The 24,824-nt window shown below is 31.7% G+C and overlaps 11 protein-coding genes across 11 annotated transcripts; 6 read left to right on the top strand and 5 right to left on the bottom strand. All coding sequences in view use genetic code 12, as the record gives it.

Moving 5' to 3' along the window:
• Positions 1-680: 680 nt before the first annotated feature.
• On the bottom strand, positions 681-3,314 carry ZCF8 (Zcf8p; the record flags this gene model as incomplete). Its single annotated transcript, XM_049407411.1, has 1 exon — positions 681-3,314. One exon carries the CDS (start codon positions 3,312-3,314, stop codon positions 681-683), a length of 2,634 nt encoding a protein of 877 aa, XP_049263187.1.
• A 1,948-nt stretch (positions 3,315-5,262) lies between these two features.
• Positions 5,263-6,636, top strand: SOF1 (rRNA-processing protein; the record flags this gene model as incomplete). The annotated part of the gene is made up of 1 exon (XM_049407410.1): positions 5,263-6,636. One exon carries the CDS (start codon positions 5,263-5,265, stop codon positions 6,634-6,636), a length of 1,374 nt encoding a protein of 457 aa, XP_049263186.1.
• Positions 6,637-7,538: 902 nt separating this feature from the next.
• HRK1 (putative serine/threonine protein kinase) lies at positions 7,539-9,716 on the top strand (the record flags this gene model as incomplete). The annotated part of the gene is made up of 1 exon (XM_049407409.1): positions 7,539-9,716. One exon carries the CDS (start codon positions 7,539-7,541, stop codon positions 9,714-9,716), a length of 2,178 nt encoding a protein of 725 aa, XP_049263185.1.
• A 255-nt stretch (positions 9,717-9,971) lies between these two features.
• IST1 (Ist1p) lies at positions 9,972-10,751 on the top strand (the record flags this gene model as incomplete). Its single annotated transcript, XM_049407408.1, has 1 exon — positions 9,972-10,751. One exon carries the CDS (start codon positions 9,972-9,974, stop codon positions 10,749-10,751), a length of 780 nt encoding a protein of 259 aa, XP_049263184.1.
• A 1,002-nt stretch (positions 10,752-11,753) lies between these two features.
• Positions 11,754-13,385, top strand: J8A68_003540 (uncharacterized protein; the record flags this gene model as incomplete). Its single annotated transcript, XM_049407407.1, has 1 exon — positions 11,754-13,385. One exon carries the CDS (start codon positions 11,754-11,756, stop codon positions 13,383-13,385), a length of 1,632 nt encoding a protein of 543 aa, XP_049263183.1.
• An 83-nt stretch (positions 13,386-13,468) lies between these two features.
• On the bottom strand, positions 13,469-14,071 carry J8A68_003539 (NEDD8-conjugating protein; the record flags this gene model as incomplete). The annotated part of the gene is made up of 1 exon (XM_049407406.1): positions 13,469-14,071. One exon carries the CDS (start codon positions 14,069-14,071, stop codon positions 13,469-13,471), a length of 603 nt encoding a protein of 200 aa, XP_049263182.1.
• Positions 14,072-14,601: 530 nt separating this feature from the next.
• Positions 14,602-15,423, bottom strand: J8A68_003538 (uncharacterized protein; the record flags this gene model as incomplete). Its single annotated transcript, XM_049407405.1, has 1 exon — positions 14,602-15,423. The coding sequence occupies one exon, from the start codon at positions 15,421-15,423 to the stop codon at positions 14,602-14,604; it is 822 nt and encodes a 273-aa protein (XP_049263181.1).
• A 128-nt stretch (positions 15,424-15,551) lies between these two features.
• On the top strand, positions 15,552-16,733 carry J8A68_003537 (mRNA splicing protein; the record flags this gene model as incomplete). The annotated part of the gene is made up of 1 exon (XM_049407404.1): positions 15,552-16,733. The coding sequence occupies one exon, from the start codon at positions 15,552-15,554 to the stop codon at positions 16,731-16,733; it is 1,182 nt and encodes a 393-aa protein (XP_049263180.1).
• A 127-nt stretch (positions 16,734-16,860) lies between these two features.
• Positions 16,861-18,447, bottom strand: ESA1 (NuA4 histone acetyltransferase complex catalytic subunit; the record flags this gene model as incomplete). The annotated part of the gene is made up of 1 exon (XM_049407403.1): positions 16,861-18,447. One exon carries the CDS (start codon positions 18,445-18,447, stop codon positions 16,861-16,863), a length of 1,587 nt encoding a protein of 528 aa, XP_049263179.1.
• Positions 18,448-21,835: 3,388 nt separating this feature from the next.
• DOT5 (thioredoxin peroxidase) lies at positions 21,836-22,732 on the top strand (the record flags this gene model as incomplete). Its single annotated transcript, XM_049407402.1, has 1 exon — positions 21,836-22,732. One exon carries the CDS (start codon positions 21,836-21,838, stop codon positions 22,730-22,732), a length of 897 nt encoding a protein of 298 aa, XP_049263178.1.
• A 118-nt stretch (positions 22,733-22,850) lies between these two features.
• J8A68_003534 (uncharacterized protein) lies at positions 22,851-24,305 on the bottom strand (the record flags this gene model as incomplete). The annotated part of the gene is made up of 1 exon (XM_049407400.1): positions 22,851-24,305. One exon carries the CDS (start codon positions 24,303-24,305, stop codon positions 22,851-22,853), a length of 1,455 nt encoding a protein of 484 aa, XP_049263177.1.
• Positions 24,306-24,824: the final 519 nt, after the last annotated feature.

Raw genomic sequence — 24,824 nt, 5'->3', positions numbered from 1 at the left:
CCAAAATCCAATTTACAGCTAATTCCACCCTTCTACTAGATCCAAACAAGGCAGACTATATTCATTGATTTATCCATAATTTATTGTCTCATCATAATTATAGTTTATGGAAAAATGTTCCTTCGAGGACCAACTGATGCTTTAGTCAACAGCAAAGCATTTGATATTTCAACATAACCTATGACCCGATGCTCTATATGCTGTAGAGAATGTGACTGTCAGTGTTCTTTATTTTATTGGTGATTGAAATCTGTGTTTGAATTTTGCTTTTGTGGGTTTAACGGAAAGTAATCTCCCTTCTCTTGTCATCGCATTATGACCATGTTGGTATACTGATGGTTGAAATATTTCTTTGTGTGTACTCAGTGTAGAGAAATGAGTTTACAAAAGGGCTTTATTCGGCAGGTAATCCGTCAGTAAGGAATTTTGGCCGTAATTACGAATTTCTTGCAGCCATGCTTCCGTAAGATGTGCTAGAGAACTTATCTCGCTTGCAGTCTACCTTCTCTCTCAAGGCGGTTGTCTGAGTAATACCTTTGCTAGCAACAATGATAATGCCGATAGCTCTGATATGTATTAGAGAAAACAATGGCTGCAAAATATTTTGATGAAATAATTGTCATCACTTAATTCATTATTATGTCTAGATGCTATATACTTTTTATGCCAATGTACTTGTATTAATCTTTACTAATGTATGGATCAACACATGTCTTCATATATTCATTTACAACTTCATTATCAAATACAAATCCAGTTAGATTTCCAATTAAGGATTCAATTGATGCATCATCAAATTTCAAATTCTGGGTAATTAATATCTGCTGGGTATTATTAGCTTGATTAACGGTTGATAACTTTAAGAACTCAAATAAATCCCAAACTTTTTCAATATATCTAATAAAATTATCTTGTGAACCAAAATAGAAATTCATTAATAATTCCCATTGTTCTGGATGTATAATTGATTTCAAATTATATACTAGGTCTGATAAATTTTCATATTTCAAAATAATTGAAGTTGTTGTTGTTGTCGTTGTTGTAGATTGATTATTATTATCAAGAATATTGGCAAATTCAATTAATAATGAATTAGTTAAATTAAAAAACCTTAAATGATTGACTTTATGATTGAAATTAAGGAATTTGTTAAGGGTTAATTTAAATTGATTTAATATAATATTATAAAATCGACTTAAATTAATTTTATAATTCAAATTTAAACCAATTGAATTTGTTAATATAATTAAAAAGATTCCTTGATAAGTTAAACATTGATAAAAACTTTTAATATAATGAATTGGATATTTATCGATTAATATCCATAATAATTTTCCTTGAACATTATTATCAATTATATTAAAATGATTAAATAAATTAATCATACTTGTAAAATATGAAAAATATCTTAAACTTGGGAAATACTTTGATTCAATTCTAATGAAAGCTAACCATCTAATAAACAATACTCCAACTTGTTGATTTTTAATTACCAATTCAAGATCTTTATCAGTTATGACTACTTCCTGGTTGGTAGAAATACTCCTTCTAATAGATTGACTATAATCATTCAATTCATCTTTTAAAACTTCAGCAACATTACTATATAATAATAAGTAATTTTTGATAATATCACGAATTGAAGTTGAATATCTTTTTGATTGTCTATAATATAATCCCCAAATCTTGATAGAAAATACATGTAAAGATCTTGTTTCATTAGGATAAACCACCGATAATAATCGTTCATGAGGTACTAATGTATTTTTTAATTGATTTGAAACTAATAATGACCCTTTAAATTGAAAAAATGTATATTCAATTTCAACTAATCTAATTTGAATCCAATATTTTGCTAATAATTTAAATTCTTTACTATTTGGATATTGAATATCATCGATTTCATCATCATTACTTTCATTGTCGTCAGGGTGGATGTCTGCTGGTTCTTCATGTTCTTCATGTTCTTCTTCACTTTCTGGAGTCAGTTCTTTGCCTGGATCTTCTAACAATTCAATAAAATCATTATTTAAAACAATATAATTTAATAAATTATTAAATTCCAAATAATTGTCCACAATTAAATTACTATAGCTATAATAATTCTTAATAATTAAATACCAATCAATTAAATAAATTAAATCAGTTAAAGTATCATATGATAAAATTTTCAATTTAATAAATTTTGAAATTTTAATCCAATCATTAATTATATCTTCTTTTGGTTTAAATATAGTTGGTTCAATTAAAAAATTCTTTAAATCATCAAATTCTTTTAAATAAAATCCATTAACTAAAATTAAAAACATTAATGATAATTGTCTTAATTCAATCATATTAAAACTGATTGAACTGGCTAAGTTTAATTCGTCATTTATATTTAATATTCGATAATAAATCAATTTCGATTGTTGTTTAATTTCTGATAAATTTTGTAAATCATGTATAATTACATTTAATGATGATTTATAAATTTCAAATAATTGTTCAAATATATTGAAATTATTTGGTAATAATCGTTTAATTCTTCTAATATCAACCATGGTTAATTCATACATTCTAAATGTATCTTGATAATAAAGTCGATCAAGTAGATTATCATTTGCATAAGGGTATTGTTCTTGTAATTGTTGTTGTTGATGTAATTGCAGTGGCAGAGATGTGATATTTTGACCAAATTGGGAAGTAATAAATGCAATTGGAGGTTTTGATTTCATATCTATTGGTTCTGGTTGTAATCTTAAATGACCACTTGGATGACTTATTGATAGATTCTTCTTTTTCTTTTTTGCAACATTATGGATATGATGATGAGAACTCTTTGAAACTGTCAGCATTCTGTTTATTAAAGATGGGATAGACTCTAGATTACTATTGTATGCTGTAACTATTTCATTATTGACAGTACTACTACTAGTACTAACATTAGGAGATCCAATAGTAGTACCAGTCAATTTCAATTTCTTAATATTTGTTCTTGTTTTCCTTTGTTTTATTTTATTTAACTCTTCTTGAGAAGGAGGTTGAGGAGGTTGAAGTAAACATCGACTAATTCGTTTAAATTTCTTACATGATGAACATGGGATTTGTAAATCACATTTTATTTTTAATAATTTACATGGACCACAACTATAACTTCTTCTTTGACGTTTTGGTTTATTGCCAATACCACCGCCAGCACCACAATAATCTGAATTTGAATGTTTAATATTGAAGTTACCCAGTAGATGAGGAATGGGTATTTCAGTTGGAGGTGATGTTGAAGCAGATGAAGATGATTGATTGATAAATGATGATTCTCGTGAATCTTCCATTGTAATTGTTGTTTTATAATTTTCCTTTTCCGGGTACTATGAATATCTAAAAGTGATCCAAAAAAACCACAGGAATGAAAGAATAAATGTTATTAATTAAATGATATTACCTTTTAGTTGATAAAGTATATGCAAAAGAATTCTGATTCTGTATTTGAAAATCTCTTCTTCTTCTTCTTCTTCTTCTTGTTGTATTGATTTTTAAACAAAGACAACAAATAAAAATAATCTATAATTTTACAAAGGAAAAATCAAACATATTATAAAGTGAATACTCCCAATTAAATAAATAATAAAATAAAATAAAAGTCACAAAATTAATTGTGAGTAAAAATTCATATTTTAGAAAAGAGGACAAAATCGGCAGATAACTGTATCTATCTTTACAACATATACTATTTATTAATTAGGAAGAATTGGATGATATATCATAATTTCCCGGTATTTCCTGGTTTAACGTACCAATTGATGACAAAATTTTCTATAAGAGAGAGAGAGAGAGAGGCGGGGGGGATGGCGGAGGTCTGGGAAGTACAATGTATTAAAAAAAGAAAGAAATTGGATGACCGGATTTATAGGCGAATTTGAATATCTCCGAATTTATCCTGTCCACTTACTAATTCCTTTATTATACACAATGTTAATAACACCGAGCTCACATACCATACCGAAACAGACAATGTATACATAGACTATCACGCTTTATTATTAAGAGAAGTGGATAGAGATGATAATTCCCCGACATTAATAATCCAATGAGGCTATGTTAATATCTCTTTGTTATACTTATCCAATGTAATTAATATCAACTTTTAAACTAGACACCTACTTTGAAGCTTCGAAATCGAATGATTAATGATATACCTGAATCCTCAAGAAAATAAGACGTTTTTTTTTTAATTCGGAGAGGGGCAATTTATAAATTATACTCTCAAACGCTGTTTTAAAGTAGCCCCACGGGGTTACATCCAACAAGAACAGCTCTTTTCATAAACTAATACATAAGTACATTGGCTCTCTTTGAATGTTGACTAGTATCGTTTCTTTAAAGCCAAGAAAAAGACACCCTCAGATTCAATCCTTGTAAAGGGAGACATTACCCAGGGATAAAGACCCTAAGAGAGAAGAAACCACATTTGGTCGGAATCGTAGTTAAGCATGTTTGATGGCAGGCAATGCCTGTCCCCTGTCCATAGAGGAAGCCGACCGAATGCGTATTGCAATACGGGACGTGAAACGTAGTTCTTTATAACTAAGCTAAGTAGTCGGACGTGAATACCGTACAAGGACACCTTGTTCAAGATCCGTTGCTGATTCCAATTCGAAGAATGGGAAAGGCCACAGGCATATATCCAAGTCAGACTAGACACCGTATGAACGAAGATGTGACGCACGAAGCTGGGTGTAAACTCAACCTAACACAAGTGTAACGTGACACCATTCTGAAACACTAGAGGACTCTACGCCAAGGACTAGGTATGTAACTTGCATCAAGGGAACCTCAGTCCGGGTTACTGTCATACCACATTCTGCGGTATTAAGGTTTTCTGAAAGCAAGGCCAGAGGGGACTGCCACATAAATACACCTTGCAATCCTATACCTTGAGGTACCCATGCGTGGGGAAGGAGAGTGGAGACCGGGAGACGAAGTTGTCAATAGGCTTTATTCCACATTTTGATTTCTAAAAAAGTTTATAGTATTATCCATAGACTTCAGAGAACTATGATATATGTAGTGACATATGTAGCTAGCTACAATTAAAAGTGGATGTGATTTATTCTCTAAAGATGAAAGTACTACTGTCATAATCAGTAAGTAAAAAATCTACAGTACTGTACTGGTCGCGCATATAATTAACTATGCGATGAGATTCAAAAAAAAAAAAAAATCCTAATAAAATATTCATCTCTAACTAATCATCCTATCAACAACCAACCCACCACCAAAATGAAGATAAAAACAATCAGTAGATCCTCAGACACATATGTCCCAGTAAGAAATACCCAGGAATCATCCTTACCTCGTAATTTAAACCCAGCATTACATCCATTTGAACGTGCGCGTGAATATACCAAAGCCTTAACTGCCACCAAAATGGAACGAATGTTTGCGCAACCATTTATTGGACAATTAGGAGATGGTCATAGGGATGGTGTATATGTACTAGCTAAGAATTTTGGTTCTACGAATCAAATGGCTAGTGGATCAGGTGATGGGGTTATTAAATATTGGAATTTGACAAGTAGATTAGAAACGGTTAGTTTTAAAGCTCATTATGGTATGGTTAGTGGATTATGTGTTACTCCTAAGGGGAATACTATGTTGAGTTGTGGTGATGATAAAACTATTAAGTTATGGTCTGTACATAGTGAGGAATTTGATCATACTATTACTGATGATGAAGTTTATACCAGTAAGAAACAAGGATTAATTAAATCATTTTTGGGAGAACATGCATTTAAAGGAATAGATCATCATCGTGAAGATGATTTATTTGTTACTGGTGGTGCTACTATTCAATTATGGGATATGAATCGTTCTAAACATATATCTGATTTATCTTGGGGTGCTGATAATATAAATACGGTAAAATTTAATCAAACTGAAACTAATATAATTGCTTCAGCCGGATCAGATAATTCGATTGTTTTATATGATATTAGAACTAATTCTCCAATTCAAAAAGTTGTTACATCATTAAGAACAAATTGTATTAGTTGGAATCCAATGGAAGCATTTAATTTTGTTACTGGGAATGAAGATCATAATGGTTATCTTTGGGATATGAGAAATTTAAATAAATCAATTAATATTTATAAAGATCATGTTGCCGCTATAATGGATATTGATTTTTCACCAACTGGTGAAGAATTAGTTACTGGATCTTATGATAAAACAATTCGAATTTTTAAAACTAGACTGGGACATTCAAGAGATATTTATCATACAAAAAGAATGCAAAGAATTTTCAGTATTAAATTTAGTACTGATTCAAGATATATATTAAGTGGATCTGATGATACTAATGTTAGAATATGGAGAACTAATTCAAGTGAACGATCTAATATTAAATCAGCAAGACAAAGATCTAAATTAGAATATGATAATGCATTAAAAGAAAGATTTAAACATATGCCAGAAATTAAACGTATTTCCAGACATAGACATGTACCAATTGTTGTTAAGAAAGCTCAAGAAATTAAACGGATTGAAATTGAAAGTATTAAGAATAGAGAAGATAATGAAAGAAGACATAGTAAAAAGGGTACTAAACCTTATATTCCTGAAAGACAAAAACATGTTAGAGGAACTGCTCTTTAGTGTGGGTATTATATGTATATATATATATATAGTCTGTTAATAATAGATCTAATAGTACAACAGTAGTAGGTAACAGTAGTAGGTAACAAGTAGTAATGTAAAAGCCATTCGATATATGGATGGAACGGCTATTGAACTGTTAGACAATATAAACATCCAATCTACAATACTTAATTTCGGTAGAATGGCATTAATTCAATTTTTTTTTTCTAAAATGCAATTTGATTTTTTTTCCTTCCAATTAAAATGCAAATAAAATATTAACATTTTTTTTTTAATTTAACACATTTAAGTATTACAAATATACAACAATCACCTTACCATACCTCCCTTTACAATCCATCTTATTTCTAACACAGCCCATAGTTAGATTTAACTAAAAGCTAAACCATTTCTCCCTGAAGAAGAGAGAGATAGAGAGATAGAAAGATAGAGAGATATAGAGAGAAATAATACTGAGACAGGGACAGAGAGACAAATCATTGACAAAAAACCACACACATAAGAAAAGCAATTTTAATAATATCACAAATTAATTAACTAACCAGTAATCAATCAAAATACTCATTTAAGATCAATTGAACTGTTTATAAAGTTATAATATAAAATATACAACGGAATTACCCATCAGTTTCAATTTACACTTAAATCCGGATAAATACATAATCATTTTTCCTGTGTCACTTTAAAATTCAATTTCAATTAAATTTCAATTAAGCAGAGGGAGAGAAAGTTATAAATAACTTATCATTTTCGTTCAACAAACAAAGCAAGAATAGTGCATAATAACAATAATCAAGAATTTTCAACATCTTATAATTCATTTGTATATATCCCCATTCCATCCCCCCTTTTTTAAACATCCAAATTACACCCACATACATATACAAACCAATTAAATCATGCCAGATAAACATAAACTTAAATTATTCTCAAAACATAAACCTGAGAGTGACAGTTTGAGTCCATCAAGTACAAATAGAAGATTCCTTGGTTTTCATATTGGTAGACATGACTCAGATGATTCTTTAACATCTCCAACTATTACCAATTCTACGGATATACAACAACAACCACAACTGGTCTCACAACAACTAGCTCAACTGCAACAACAACCAGGTCAACAACAACTGCTGGCCCCAGCACTGAAGGTGGCTCTGCAACAATCACAACCACCTACACCTACACCTACATCGCCACACCAAAGTCTTTCCGGATTACAATCTTCACAATTTACCGAAGATTCAAGTCATGCATTTACAAAACCAAGTTCTATGGTTGATTTAAAACGATTCTTTAAACCAACCAAGAAAACATCCAATTCAGCCAGAAATGTCACCAACACTTATAATAATCAAATCCATTCTCCATCAGTCTTAAGTGGAGGAACCAGTAGTGGATTACAATCTCGAGAACATTCAAGTACTTCATTAGCTAATTTAATCAATCAAACTTCTTCACAATTATTACATAATGCATCACATTCTACCAATACTAATCGTGATCCATTCACCGATGATAATTCCCCCTTGGTTAAGAAATATGGAAAAATTGGAAAAGAATTGGGTAGTGGAGCAGGAGGGTCAGTTAAATTAATTACAAGACCAAGTGATTCTAAAACATTTGCCGTTAAAGAATTTAGACCTAGAAGATCAACTGAATCTTTAAAAGATTATACTAGGAAATGTACTGCTGAATATTGTATTGGATCAACTTTAAAACATCCAAATATTATTAAGACAATTGATATAATTCATGAAAATAATCGATATTTTGAAATTATGGAATATGCTCCCATTGATTTCTTTGCCGTGGTTATGAGTGGAGAAATGTCAAGAGGTGAAGTTAATTGTTGTTTAAAACAAATATTAGAAGGGGTTAATTATTTACATAGTTTAGGATTAGCTCATCGAGATTTAAAATTAGATAATTGTGTGATTACAACTGATGGAATATTAAAAATTATTGATTTTGGAAGTGCTGTGATTTTCAAATATCCTTATGATCAATATGGAAATTCAAAAGATTCAATTCATCCTTGTCATGGTATAGTTGGATCTGATCCTTATTTAGCTCCTGAAGTTTTAAAATCTCCTGGATCTTATAATCCTCAACCAGTCGATTTATGGTCAATTGCAATTATTTATTGTTGTATGACATTGAAAAGATTTCCGTGGAAAATACCCAATATTGACAAAGATAATAGTTTTAAACTTTATTGTATGAGTGATGATAATTGGCATGATTATTATTTAAGTAATGAATGTCATAAATTGTTATTACAACAAAGGAAATTAAAGAATATTATTGTAAGACTGAATAAAAAGAAGAAGTTAGAAGAAGAGAAGAAGAGAAAGGAGGAAGAACAACAACAACAAGAGGATGGTGATGATGACGATTCAGCCATGGATCAAGATGGACAATCAGAATCAGAACAAGCAGAAGAGTTACCAGAACAAACTCCACCTCCAGCACAGCAAGAACAAACATCACAACAACCACAGTCAACGGAAATCGCAAGACGAGATTCGAAATTGGAAAATGTTGAAGTATTATCTGAAGAACAAATAGATGATATAATGTCTCAATTAAGAGTAATTGATGTAAAATTACAAGAATATGAAAATATCAAGAATGAAATGAAGATCAAATGGATGGATGAAAGAAAACGAGATCCAATCTATCAACAACAATTATTTGAAGAACAACAAAAACAACGTCAATTAGAAGCTCAACAACAAAAAGAAGCTGAAGAAAAAAATGGTAATGGTGGAACTACTACTACACCAGCCAAGAAGAAACAATCTCAACATAAACAAATTCATGGTCCTTATAGATTGATGAGATTGTTACCCCATGCATCTAGACCAATTATATTTAAAATGTTACAAGTTGATCCCAGGAAAAGAGCCACTTTGGAAGAAATTTTATCTGATGAATGGATTAAAGAAATTCAATGTTGTACTTTAAAAAGAATTACCAAGAGTATTGATAATATTGGGGCAAGTTTTGATGAAGATGAAGATGAATTATTGGTGAAAGGAATGCCTGCTCATGATCATACTGTAGTTTTAGATTAAATTAGTCTATTTTGTCATTCTCTCTCATTTCATAGCAATTTAACGTATTGATATTTATTTAATAATGAAATCTTGATCTTAGGGGGGCCCAGTAGAATTTTGGATCAGCGCAGTTGGGAGCGCAGTTGGGAGCGACGCATTTGGGGGCGCATATTGGGAATCGAAAAATTAAAATATCTCCAACAAAGTGATTTATCTCCACATTTATTAATTACCACATTCAAGTACTAGAGTAAGTAAGAATCAGAGTAAACAATGGCACATACTACACCTCCTCCCCAGTTTAATCCAATTAGATTAAAAACTGCCTTAAAAATGGCCATTAGTAAATTAAAATTCATTCAAGAAAAGAAACAAGCATTAACAAAACAACAACGACGTCAATTAGCTGATTTATTACAACAAGGTAAAGAACTGAGTGCATTAATTAGAGTAGAGAATATAATTAGAGATGATATTTATATTGAATTATTAGAATTTTTAGAATTATATTGTGAATTATTATTAGCTAGAATATCAATCTTATTAAATCCTCTTAATATTAAATGTGATGAAAATTTAAGAGAAGCAGTTGAATCAATAATTTATAGTGCAAATCATACTGAATTAAAAGAATTAACAACTATAAAAGATCTTTTTATTTATAAATTTGGTCAAGAATTTGCTAAAAATGCTTTAGAGAATAAAGATGGCAAAATCCCAGAAAGAATTATTAAACGGTGTTCAATTGATCCTCCCCTGGAAACTTTAGTTCAACTTTATTTATGTGAAATTGCAAGAACTTATGATGCACCATTTTCAGGATTAAAAGATTATTCCATTAGTGAAGAAGAAGAACAACCAGTAGAAGGTAAAGATGAAGATGATGACGAAGATGGAGGTAGTGGAGGTATTAAAGAGCCAAGACCCTTGGAACCGCCAATTGCAGCCGAGGAAACAAAGCCACAACAACCAAAGAAATCTGAAGTTAAAAAACAGCAAGATGAATTTGACGCTTTAAAGGCAAGATTTGCAGCATTAAAAGGAGGTCCGTAGATATGGGGTAGTTTGAAGCAAAAAACTGAGCATAGATAGTCATAGATTTATACTAGTTTGCAATCAATTCACGATACTTGCAATGACATATTAACCCTTTGCTGGTACGAACGAGAGAATATATAATATATAAAGTATAGGCGGTTAGTTTCCTTGCAATAATGAACTATTTTTGTAAAATAATTTGTAGATTTTTCTCAATAATTATTAACTTTCTTACAATTAGAGACTCTCATAGTGAAAAATTTGGTTTAGATTTATATCTTAGACAGTGCTAACATATTGTATTAGAATATCGATAAGAGAAAGTCAATAATAGTACATAGTCATATAAAATAAGGTTTTACAATGAAACATTCGATCATTCTTTTTTTGGGTTTTCTCTTCGGCTAAGAATGAATTTGCAACCAAAAATAACAATGACCAATATGCAATAGTCAACAGGAACCTTTCAATTCCTCGTTACAATCAACTAAATATACTAATCAATTATAGTGACAATAACATTTACAAATAGCCTTGGAATTTAGATTAGAACGTAACATTTTAGCTTACCAACAAGTACCTAAGGTCGGTAGTACTTACCATTTGTTGAATAATTTGCAACTCAATGGATTGTAGAAAACAACAGATAGATTTTACTGAATCTCTTACCAGTCTTACCCTTTTTAAATGGGGTTGCTGATAGCATTTGAAGATATACATGGAATAGTTTCAAGATAAAGAATAAAGGAAGAGAAATCCCAAACCGATCTTGTTAATAGGTTCCTCTAAGTTAAAATCTCTCTAAGTCTAAAGTTTAATGAATGTGTCAAATGGAATTTAATAATTAATACGCAGCCAACAGAAAAAAGAAAATAAAAAAAATATTCAAAATAAAAGGGTGCTGTATCATCAACTTTGAAACGATTTAGAAAAAGATATTAATCACTACTGTTGATCCTTACTTAGTATAAATAAAAAGATATATATATATTACACTTACCACAGTAAGCACTCACAATGATTCGATCGCAGATTCTTACAGAGCGACAACAGAAAGAATTAAATAAATCAATAATTCAATATCTTGAACCAATAATCAATAACAACAACAACCAACAACAACAACAACAACAACAAGGAGAACAAGAGAACATACTAAACCAATTAAGTACTATATTACAAGTAGATCAACAAGCTAATAATGAAATTGTTTCTAATTATTTAGAAAAGAAATGGTCTTCAGTATTAAGACTTCAAAAGAAAATCATTGATTTAGAAAATGAAGTTCATAATCTACGATCAATACTTGATGTATCTGACACTAACAACAACAATAATAAACATGTCATATCCAAGGATAGAATAAATTGGTTACCGCTGACATGTTCAAGGACATTCATAACTCAATCTAATCAATTAATAAATACAATCAAGATCCATCCAATTTTACCAAATATATATTGTGGATGTAATGATGGTTCAATATATGTATGGAATATGGCAAGTGATGAAGATTCTATCCCGGAAAAGATTATAAGAGCCCATACTAAAGCCGTCAATGCAATAGAATGGTCTTTAGAACCAGTTAATTTGACTTCAGGGGCACCTCATACGAAACCATCATATATATTTGCATCATGTTCATCTGATTTAACAATTAAAATATGGGATGAAGCCAATTATAGATATATAAGAACATTAACCGGTCATGAACATACAATATCATCAATCAAATTTAGTAGTAACAATAGTACTATATTATATTCAGTTTCACGAGATAAAACAGTCAAAATATGGGATTTAATTAATGGGATTTGTATAAATAGTTTTATTGGTCATAGTGATTGGGTAAGAGATTTAGATGTTATATCAATTAATAATACAATACTGTTACAAGCATTGAAAACAACTGATAATTCTTTGGGGGATTTTATATTGACATGTTCAAATGATCAATCAGCAAGATTATCTCATATAAATTCTCGAATTGGTTTAGCAGTATTAATTGGTCATACTCATGTGGTTGAAACGGTTAAATTCTTACCCATGCATTCAAATCATATAATTGATTCATATATAAAACTGAATTCAGAATTTTTCCCATCAATCCCATTAGATTTACTCGAGACTAGTAGTATCTATGGCATAAATTTGGGCTTCAAATATTGTTTAACCGGCAGTAGAGATAATACAATTAAATTATGGTTATTACCCCCGCCAATATTATCACCTCATAGACCACCACAACCTTCACAATATAATAATTCACAAGCTTGGTTAATTTCAGATATAATAGGACATCTGTCTTGGGTTAAAAGTTTATCAATCCATCCTAATGGGAAATTCTTCTTTAGTGGAAGTGATGATAAAACTATTAAAGTATGGGATTTATCTACATTGAATATATCGGGTAAAATAGATAATATAAGAACATTAAAAGGACATGAAGGATTTGTTAGTTCAATCGATTTTGCTCGATTATTAAAGAGAAAAGAGAACAATCCTCATGATGAAGCTAAACCACAAGAGAATGGACTGAAACAAACAGATACAACAACACAAGAACAACTTCTACGAGATATTCAACAAAGAATGAGATGTGTATTTATTAGTGGAGGTACAGATAATTCCATACGTGTATGGAATTAACCCATCACTCCCAGGATATGCAAATTTCTCTCTCCCTATCTATACATATATACATAGAATCGTAGTGTATGTGCAAGGTCAGGTCAATATCTAAGAACATCATCATAATAAGTCAGATCAATATACCCACCTCTCATTGAATTCTCAACATTTCTTTTAAACTGTAATTTATCTTTAACCAACATATTAGCCGCATCTTTATTTAAAGGATCATTGGGATTTGGTTCCAAGAATAAGAAATTTAATCCAATTAAAACCGAATTTAACGATAATACCGGGGACCAATCTTCTCTTAAGATATTAAGACATATATTCCCATCTAAATCAATATTTGGATGATATATTTTATTTAAACATTTAATTTTTGGTGGATCAATTGGAAAATTATTATTAATTTCAATTTTAAATTGAAATTTCCCATTTTTATAATATCCTTCTTGAGGGATTATCCTTAAATTAAAATTAAAAAAATCATTGGAATTAGGGAATGTTATTTTGATGGATTTGGGTAAATCTAATTCAGTTAAATCTTTTTGAACTCTTAATTGAGCTGCACTTACTCTGGCTGTGGAAGATGTGGAAGATGACGCGTGTGCATCTTTTGGGGATTGATTGCCGTTGGCTTCACGAGCAGCAGCAGCTGCTTCTTCTTGTTTCTTCTTTTGTATCTGACGAATCTTTAACATCCTTCTCCTATAGAACTAATACTAAATACTACTAGCGTTGTAACTACTGTAAATAATTTATAATCAAAACTGATTTGGATGTGTACTTAAATTGATTTTTAAGGTTTTTTCCTTCTTTACCCTTTAAAGACTAAAGAGGGTGGAGGTTTGTAGAAAATGTATGATTGATTATTTAATCCTTGAAATATTTATGTAAAGATGCTACACTCTCACTAGATAAAACTAATAACTTCATCTTACTTATTAACACTTCATCATTAGTTGAGTGTATTAACATCTTGTATGGTGTTACTAGTAAACAATCAACTTTAATTAACCAGTCAAATTCATTCCATATGGTAGCACCATGATCAATATAAGTGCTATGATGCGGCAAGTCTATTGAATCAATAGACATGGTTAAGTCTTTGTTTAAAGATGTAGCAATTCTATTATAATCATTCTTAATGAATTCATTTATTGAATCATTCGACAATCCAATGAAATAAACATTTAAACTATTCCATAATGAACAATCACTTAATTTTGATCTACAAGCTTTTANTTAAAGATGTAGCAATTCTATTATAATCATTCTTAATGAATTCATTTATTGAATCATTCGATAATCCAATGAAATAAACATTTAAACTATTCCATAATGAACAATCACTTAATTTTGATCTACAAGCTTTTAGTAATTTATTTGCAACAATTTCATTATGACTTGTTAAGTTAGACATATAATTAATTCTAATGATCCATCGTATATAATTGTTGGCATAATAATTAGCATAATGTATTTCACAACTCTTGAATGCTCTTTGTATAATTTGTTTATATAATTCAATGGAATTGTCCTTGTTGTTATGATAAATACATACAATTGTTAATTTCTTTAACCAATGCCATAATGAAGAACTCTTATTAATACGTTTCAATCGACAACATAAGATTGATGATATTATATCCAATTCTTGTATAAGGAATTGTATATCTCGTTGTTGATACATTTTATATACAATTAATTCATGTAATCGAATCATTGTTGTATTTTCATTGGTTGTTATTAAATATCCTAATGTCATAAAATATAATTCTTGTAATTGATCATTATCTTCCAATTGATTAATATACTCTTCATAGTCATTGTTACTTCTGTCTACTAATAAATGCCAATAGTCATGACATTGTTTAAACAATCTTAAATAGGTTGATTTGGTCATACCAATATCTAAAGTGTCTTCATAATTATCTTCAAAAGTTATAAAATCATTCTTGCTCTCATCATTAAAAGGAATCACTTGAATGATCTTATAGACTTTCTTCGAAGTTATTAAAATCTCATACAATTGTTTAATTAATTCTAACATTCCCAACTTGGCTGGTTTGATGAAAGATTGTATTATGGGTGTACCTTTTTTTCCATATCCTCATATAACGGGATGAGCCAAATTCACCCCATCTCTTTCTTTAAACTTCCTGATACAGGAGAAATACAATGACATCATATGAAGATATACCTATCCCTTATAAGGATGATGATATAATTCCAGAAGAGGATACAATGGCAGAAGCTATGTACAATAATGTAAAATTAGATCACATACTCAAGAATATAAACCATGACAACTCAATCAACAACTATCAACTGGAAGAAGAAGAAGACGAGGTGGAACAAGAAGACACGCTACCACCCTCGGGTCAAGTCGCCACCACATCACAAAGTAACAACAACAACTGGAAACTAATACGAACATTAGCAGGTGCTCATCAAGGTTGGGTCCGTTCAATAGCCATAGACGAAATAACCAACCAATGGTACGTCACCGGCTCATCAGATTCCACAATCAAAATATGGGATCTAGCTTCATCCCAACTCAAAGCTACCTTAACTGGACATATTATGGGAGTACGTTCTTTAGTCATATCAAAAAGATTTCCCTACTTATTTTCTGGATCTGAAGATAAGACAATCCGATGTTGGGATTTAGAACGAACAAATGCAATAGAAGGTTGTCAGATTAGGAATTATCATGGACATGTGGGTGGGATATATGCCATGAGTCTCCATCCGGAATTGAATATTTTATTTACTGGGGGGAGAGATTCTGTGATTAGAGTATGGGATATCCGATCAAGAAATGAGATTATGACATTAGTGGGACATTCGAATGATATTTCTTCGATTGAAAGTCAATTGATTGATCCTCAAGTGATTTCAAGTTCTATGGATGGCACTATTCGATTATGGGATTTACGAAAACAAAATACACAAGTTTGTTTAACTCATCATATTAAATCGATTCGAGATATGAAATTACATCCTCAAGAATTAACATTTTGTTCTGGGGATTCTAATGGGAATATAAAACAATGGTTATTACCAAAAGGTCAATTATTGAATGAATTTGAAAAGCCGCCCCAGGATGGCAGGAGTAAGATTATAAATACATTATCTATTAATCATGTTTCAAATACTTTATTTGCTGGTTATGATGATGGGAAAATGGAATTTTATGATTATATTAATGGTGATTTGATCCAAAGTGGAACTACTCCACCCGTCCAAGGATCAACAGAATCAGCTATATATGCATCAACGTTTGATGTCCTGGGACTAAGATTAATTACATGCGAAGGTGATAAGAGTATAAAGATTTGGGGGAATACGAATGCATAGATTTTCGAAACATTAATTCATTAAAAGTATACATAGTCTAGACAGAGGCGATTGCCTCTTCAGATATAACTATTTATATAGCCCAGACGATGGGTCGTGTAATAATACAAAAGAACATCATACCAATCTACCAGCCAAACCGCAATTGATTTGCTGTGAAAGTAGGCGGAGTCCAATTCAATAATCGAGGATCAAGTTCATGTTTCTTCTTTTCTCGAACTTTTTTAGTCAATTTTTCATACAATGCCATAATCTGATCAGTTATAACAATTATATGTTGTCCCTTATAATATCTTAAGATTTGTAATGTTGATAAAGTATGTAAAATGTCAGTAGTTGTCATACAAGTAATTGAAGAAATATCTTCAATTGTGATTTCACTTGCATTACCTTGTCTACCACTTTGAGAAACTGTTGTTGCTGGTGGACTTGAACCACCTGTTTCTGGCTCTGCGGTATCTTCAATAGCGTTAGGGTTATTCTTTCGATATAAACTTGGATTATTTCTTTCCACTAATAATTTAACTAAAGTATCTGTCCAATAGGCTCTATAAGATAATAAACCTAAATCCGATAATGGTTTTTCCGGAGACCCCACTTTATGTTCTACATAAGATAACATATATGAAAATTGAATTAAAAGTTTCCCATATCCCTTCTTTTGATAACATGGTAAAGTTAAAATACATGCAACATTATATCCATCAGCACTTTCCTTTTCTTTAGAGAAATATCCCACAACATGATGTCCTTGATCAGATTTAATTGTCATCACATAAAATAAAAATGGATCAACATCATAATACAAAGTTTTATGATCCAAAAATAGTTTACTTAATAAACATAAATTTCTACACCAAGTTCTTTGTTTTCTACCGTCAATCTCCCAAAAACTAACTTTTGAATCTCGATAAATTTCATTCCCCGGTGGATGTTTCATTGAACATTTAGATCTAAATCTTTCAAATCTTTTCTTAGATCCAAAATATGATAATGTAAAATCACAAATATATATTTCATCTTCTTCAGTTAATTCAATAGGATAGGGTGAAAAATACCATGGTTCAATAATATGTTCACCCAAAATCACATAAGATAAATTCCTAACTCTCGCTACTTCCAGATGATTTTGAGTCATTGATCCTCCAACTCTTAATTTCTTAATTTCATCCTCTCTTGAAACTTCTTCTCCTGGTCTTTTCAATCCTTGAACATTTAAATTTTCTAAATCCATTTCATCTTCTCCCATGGTTGGTGTTGGAGTATCTGGTGCAGAAGCAGTATCTGTATTTTCCATATTTACAGATCGTTGACTAGTTAATTTAGACGCTAGTTGTGCCTTCAGTCTATTACTTTTCTTCTTATTCTTACCATCCTTCTTTTCATCTTTTTCAGTTTTAACTTGTGGTAAAACCATAGTTCTTTTGAAATCTATTCTATCAGTATTGATCCATTCATCCAATCTTTTGTTAAACTCTTGATAATGGACATAAAACACTTTCTTTCCCTTTTTTAAATGTTCTTGTAAGATTTCTGCTAATCTATATTCACCATCTTTTGAAACATAGACTTTACAACCAATTAAAATGTCATCTTCTTTAAATTTGATTTCTTGATTGGATTCATCTTCTTCAACCTCCTTGGTTGTTAATGCTATTGGAGTAGTTGGTAGAGGAGTGTTTGCTTCCAGTTTTGTATCTTCAGCTACTGCCATTTGTGGAGTTTGATCTGGGGTTTGTTTACCTTCTGTTTTGCATATTGTATTGCCATTTTGATGAATTTGAGAATGAAAAAGAAAAAAATAAATCCGGCCCAACTGCACGTGACCAATAAAAAATTCCGAGGGTTAGTTTGATAGAGACAGAGAAAGAGCAACGAATACCCTAGAGAAGCTTAACAGAGGTAAAGCCCGCTACCATTTCGCGGGATTGCACCTTCGCGGGTTAATGAAAATGATAACAAACAATCTTACCTTTTCTTTTGTCGTCAATATGGAACAAAACAAGGCGTAAATGCTACCTAGAGTAGCTAGTTCTGAAGATAAAAGCTAATAATTACGAGGAAACAGGGCGTCATCTCTCGATTGCTGTCGGAGGACTTAAAAATCGGGGTTCTGTTACTTAAGTTCACGCGATCCTTGATGTCAACTATAAAACTTTGCCTCGTAGAGATCTCCAGGGCTCAATTTAATTCATCGAGGCAAATATTTACCATCCACGAACGTTCCTCAGAATCTACAGCGTCCTTATTTTCGCTATCGTCCCAAACTTCATCACTTTCACTCTGAATTGTATCGGGGAAATACCAATTTATCTCTCACCACCATTGAATTCCACATCAAATGCTGAATCTCACATTTCTTTCCTTTCCAACAAAGAGTAAGTCAAACCTTCCTCCCTTGAAATCAGATTAAAACTCCACCACAGAAACCAACCATGGCCAGGTGACTAATTCAGTATGCAGGACTGCACTAATCCATGAAATGCAGTCAACCTCTCTCCAAACTATATCACCACCACCACATCTTCTTCAGTCAACTACGTATTATATTCTCTGCAAATGAACGATAAATCCACACGAATCATGATAATTCTTTCACCACCGCCGAATTCAAATCTCCATGAAAAAATTGATATTCTTCCACCAACATCTTCAAAACCCCAATTCAAACCGCCACCACAAACAATATATATGCTTCCAACACCATAACCCAAATCCAGACGAAAGTCACCAATATTCAAACTCTTCCACCTTCGCCACCAAAATGCAAATCGAGGTCTCCACCACCAACATCAAAATCCAAATTAAAGTCACAACATGGACATTTTTATACCACCATCATCAAAATGAAAATCTACACCACCACTCTTGAAACTGCCGCATCACCACAATTGAAATCAAAAACAAAATCCAATCAGGTCCATTGATACCCACTTTGAAATGCCCAACCACAATTGAAAATGATATTGAAATATACATCCCTTTCTTTGAAACCCTCATTCAAATCTCCATCCCCACAATTGAAAATGACATTGAAATATGCATCACCTCCATTGATACCCACTCTGAAATCTCCATCACCACAATTCAAGTCTCCATCAAAAACAACATTGAAATTGCCCATTCCCAAAACTTGAATTCCCAATCCAAGTCTTGATCACACATTGCATTCTCTCATCCCAACCTGGATTGAGTCAAACCTTCTTCCATTGTAATCAGATAACAAATCCAACACACAAACTGACCATTGGTCCGTGGATAATTCAGTATGAAAAATTGCCCCGATCTATGAGGTTCAGTCTAACTTCTTTCAAAATTGTCCAGGACTACCAAGTCTTCGGCTTCATTGAACTTGACTTGTGATTCTTCCCAAAGTATATCACTACCATTGAAATCCACATCAAATTCCTCTCAAATTCTACCAGTATCATAGAAATGAAAACCAAATTCTGAATCCCATTCTTCATACTTAATCCAACCTAGATTAAGTAAAGCCTTCTTCTTCAGAAATCAGATAAAAATCCATCACACAAACCAACCATTGGTCAAGTGGCTAATTCAGTATGAAAGGATTACACAGATCCTTGAAATCCAGTTGTATTACCACCTATTATTCCTCTCTATGTTATGTTTTCTTTGGGGGGATTTTTGTGTTTGTGTTTGTGATTGTGCTTGTGACATAATAGAAACTTTGATTTAAAAGTAAATTATCAATCAAATGTGGAGGAGCAGATTGGAAAGATAATAGTAAATATATCAATGGATATTTCGTTTGAGGGGGAATAGGATGAATGATAGTTGAATTGGGTGATTCATGAGTTTTCCATTTGTACTCAATTCCAATTCCAGTTCTTTGTTGAATCTTTAAAATCTTGATAGGAAGGAAGGAAGCTTCATAATTAACTTTAATCAGGTAGTAGTGGTATATGTTTGTTGATAAAGGAGTAGTCATATATTGAGATGTTGATCGTTGTTGGATGAAGTTTTAATTGTTGTTTCTGTGGTTTAATTTCATTTCTGTGGTTGGATTGAGCCAATTAGTTCTAGTTTCCCTCTAACAATTTCTTCACACCAAGCATAGTTCTTGGAGCATTTAAGGACACCTTTTGATTGATTTATAAGATGTAGGAATGTTGATTGGAGCATATTATTGAATTGGTACATTTGTTTGTGAACACAGAAAGACAAAAAGGAAAAAGATAAATGAAGTTAGAGTTAATTACAATTTTTTTCGCAATCTGGGAGTCTAAAATAATGCTGCAAATTTTCTGCAACAACAACTACACCAAAAAAAATACAAAATAAATCTAGACTCACCCATAGACCCAACACAGATCACTAATTCTATCACATCATGACTATTGTTAGTATATTGAAATATGTTGGATAATGATGAAAATTGTCCATTATTCAATTCGCAGTATTCCCCAATATGAGAAGGTTCCAATTTTGTTTCAAGGGCGGAAATAGCAATTCTAAGCTATTTATCATGCCTTTCATTGACATAGAGGGGCATCTTTGTAGGTCCATTCAATAGGAGTAAATGTCAACGTTGGGCATTCTTATGATTATCTCTTCAATGCTATTGGTTTGAAAAAAACATTGTTCAACGTCAATGGCTTACCAGAGCCACAATAGTCGTTTTCAACTCATCCATAGACCAGTCCTATCCGCTGTCTCTATAAAGATGTAAAATTGATCCTCAAAATTACCTGGAAGACTGCTTCATCATCCAAGCTTTGATTTAACCCTTTCTACAAGCCCTATGGTAACTCTTATAGAATGAAATTGTACATCTAGAATCGAGTCGCCAATATCCGCGCGAGAACTAAGGATCTCGGATTTTACGCTTTGTTATTACCCGACACAATTGGCCCCCCTTTTCTCTTTTGATCAATTTCCCCCCCTAAAAAAAAGTGAAAAATTTTGGGAGGCTTTTTACTCCACAGTATTAATTTTTTTCCTTCAAAAGTTAAACGCCCATTTCATTCTCTGTCTTATAATCTCCTTAAAGTTTAAAACGCCGATTCATAAAACGTAAAAAGAGAATTTCTTGTAAGAATTATTCAATTGAACACTTAGTAAAATCATTATTACTCTCAATGCCTGAATTACGTCGTTCTGCAAGAGTTGCTGCTAGACCAGCTCCTGAACCAATCACTTACGATGAACAACCAGTAGTCAAAAAGCCTAAAAAGGCAGCTAACACCGGCACTGTTAAAACCACCACCACCACCGCCACCACAGAATCTTCTTCTTCCTCCGAGGAATTACAAATTGGTGACAAGTTACCAGAGCTTACATTATTTGACCAAGATGAGAATGAAATTGATTTGGGTAAGGTTGCAAAAACTGCAAAATATTTAGTTATCTTTGCATATCCAAAAGCATCAACTCCAGGATGTACAAGACAAGCATGTGGATTCCAAAGAAATTATCAATTCTTGAAGGATAACAATGTGACTGTATTTGGATTAAGTTCTGATTCTCCAAAAGCACAAAAGAATTTTCAAGTTAAACAAAAATTAGAATATTCTTTATTATGTGATCCTTCCAAACAATTGATTGGGCCATTGGGTGCTAAAAAGTCTCCTTCTGGGATTAAAAGATCTCATTGGATCTTTGTTGATGGTGTTTTGAAAGTTAAAAGAATTCAAATCTCTCCTGAAGCAAGTATTGATGGGGCAAAAACTGAAGTTGAACAGTTTATTAAAGGAGATGCGTCTTCTAATAACGGTAACACGGAAGAGAAGTCCGAGAACGGTTTAGAAGAAAAGAAGGAAGAAGAAGCCGTAGTAGCAGAAGAAGCAAAAGAAGAAGCAGTGGCAGAAGAAACAAAAGAGGAGCCAAAAGTTGAAAGCAATATAGATGTGAAGCCTGTAGCAGAAGAAGAAAAGGAACCGGAAACGGAAGAATCCAAAGAAGAAGTAAAGGAAGAAGGTAAAGAAGACACCAAAGCGGATGAAGCAACTGAAGCAGAGAAAGAAAACGGCGACTGATCACACGTTCACACAATTAGTTGACGCTAAAACACTTATACAGACTCCCTGACAAAAATGTAGTATTCTTTTTCTATTAACAAGTACAAAATAAAACAAAAATGTGACTTATACTAAACTAAAACAATCTAATAATGGATTGGAAAAGTATTGTAGCAAAAAGGGTAATCTTACTAGCCCACCACCAATGTTGAATTACAAATGAACAATAACTAAATTCAAATTGCCATTTGTTTTCAGTATTATTAAATTCTCCAGTAACTATTCCAGTTTGTCCTTCAAATTCTCCCATCATTGCTCTAACCACGATTTCTCTAATTGGCTTTCCTTCAGTAGTTTCGGATTTTTGTTTAGAGGCAACCCATTCTCCATTGATATAATTATACCAATCATCACATCCTTCATGATCATGTCCGGTTAAGATTATTCCATTTTGATCATGATTGGGGAAGACAATATCTAAGACACGTTGAGTAGTTTCATAAGATAAATGATTTTGAGACCTAAGTTTCCCATTCTTATAAGGTTCTCTTTCATAATTCTCATAATAAATATGTTCTGGTCCGTCATGACATAATCCAGCAATTTTATACATTGGAATATGTGTTAATAAAATAGTGGCACCTTTAAATTTTGGATTTTCTATGTCTCGCAAATGATCCAAGAATGATTGAGTATAAGTTATAAATTCTTCTTGTAAAGCTGGTCCTTCCAATGTTAATGAGTCTAATACAACCAATCTCCATTCTTGGGGTGTTCCTTGATTATAATTTATAACATAATTATTTTGTCCAAATAAGAGATGGAATCTAGCCATATGTTGCCAAGTAGCATCACCACTATATCCAATATCATGATTGCCCGTCAAATTTATAAATAACGGATTTTGAAAATTTGGAGTTTTACGATCAGGATATGTCCAATCATAAACATCATTATAAACACGAGATTTGAATCTTGCCATAGGATCCATATCACGTTCTTGAGCTAACCAACCTTGCCAATCATAATTCTCATGTTTTTTATAAGTATCTATTACAGTTTGTTTATATTCCAATGGTCGAGGGAATAATCGTTCAACAAATCTATATGTTCTATTATAAAATTCCGAATCAAAGATCCATTGAGATGAAAATAAGTCTCCCATAACTGCAACATGACTTGGATTCAATCTATTCTTCATGGTATTATAAATATGTCCTAAATAATAATCATTTCCATAATTATCTAATCGTTTAATATATTTCGTAGATGGCCAATTACCATTAATCTGGGGATCACCAAATGTTAACATATGAATTGATTCTAGTGGAGATGGTTGTTTAGTTTCCAGCAGTCTTAATGTTGCGAAGTTGAGGGCTAGTTTGTGAACTATGTTTGAAGGTAATAATGTGTTCAAGAATCCAAGATTGGTCTTTAAGATCTGATGATCAGATGGATTTGAATTGAATTGATGCCAATCACATTGATTGGATTTATTGATTATATCAGGATAGAAATATACAAATACATTCAATGCCAATGTAACAATTGTTAAGACATTGACAAACGTTCGAATTGCCTTTGGAATCATTGTTAATTAAGTAGAAAGAAGGGAAATATATTAAACCATTCAATCATCTTTTAACTTATAGAAAAAAATTACGGCCTCACTCCACTGCCACTGCCAAGTTTATAATATTTTTCAGTTGCTGCTAAATATTGTAAGGGGGAAAATTTAATACCATCCCGAGGCATAATCAAAGCAAGTCAACTTTAAAAACATTAAAGAAGAGATTACAATAAGAGAAGTACAATTCTTTTATGTTTACTACGGACAAGTTCTAAATTTCTGCTTTTTATATTGTTTTTTTGAAATTCCAATGGGAATAAATAAATGTATAATTTGTGTATATATAATAAAAAAATATAAAGAATAAATCAAATGGGAAATATATGGAACCATTTCTAAATGGAATGAAATACCTTGCAATGTAATAATATCTCTTCGGGTAGGACTTCAATTAGACAAAAGCCTATCAGAATTCGTTCAAATAGACCCTTCCTTATCCCTCCTTTTCATGAATTATAAAAGACATTTCATCCTTTCAAA

The sequence above is a fragment of the Hemisphaericaspora subhashii genome, assembly GCF_019202705.1.
Source record: "Hemisphaericaspora subhashii strain CBS 10753 chromosome Unknown scaffold108, whole genome shotgun sequence".
NCBI lineage: Eukaryota > Fungi > Ascomycota > Pichiomycetes > Serinales > Debaryomycetaceae > Hemisphaericaspora > Hemisphaericaspora subhashii.
The sequence above is the reverse complement of the archived record's forward strand: the minus strand, read 5'-3'. Positions and strand labels throughout refer to the sequence as shown.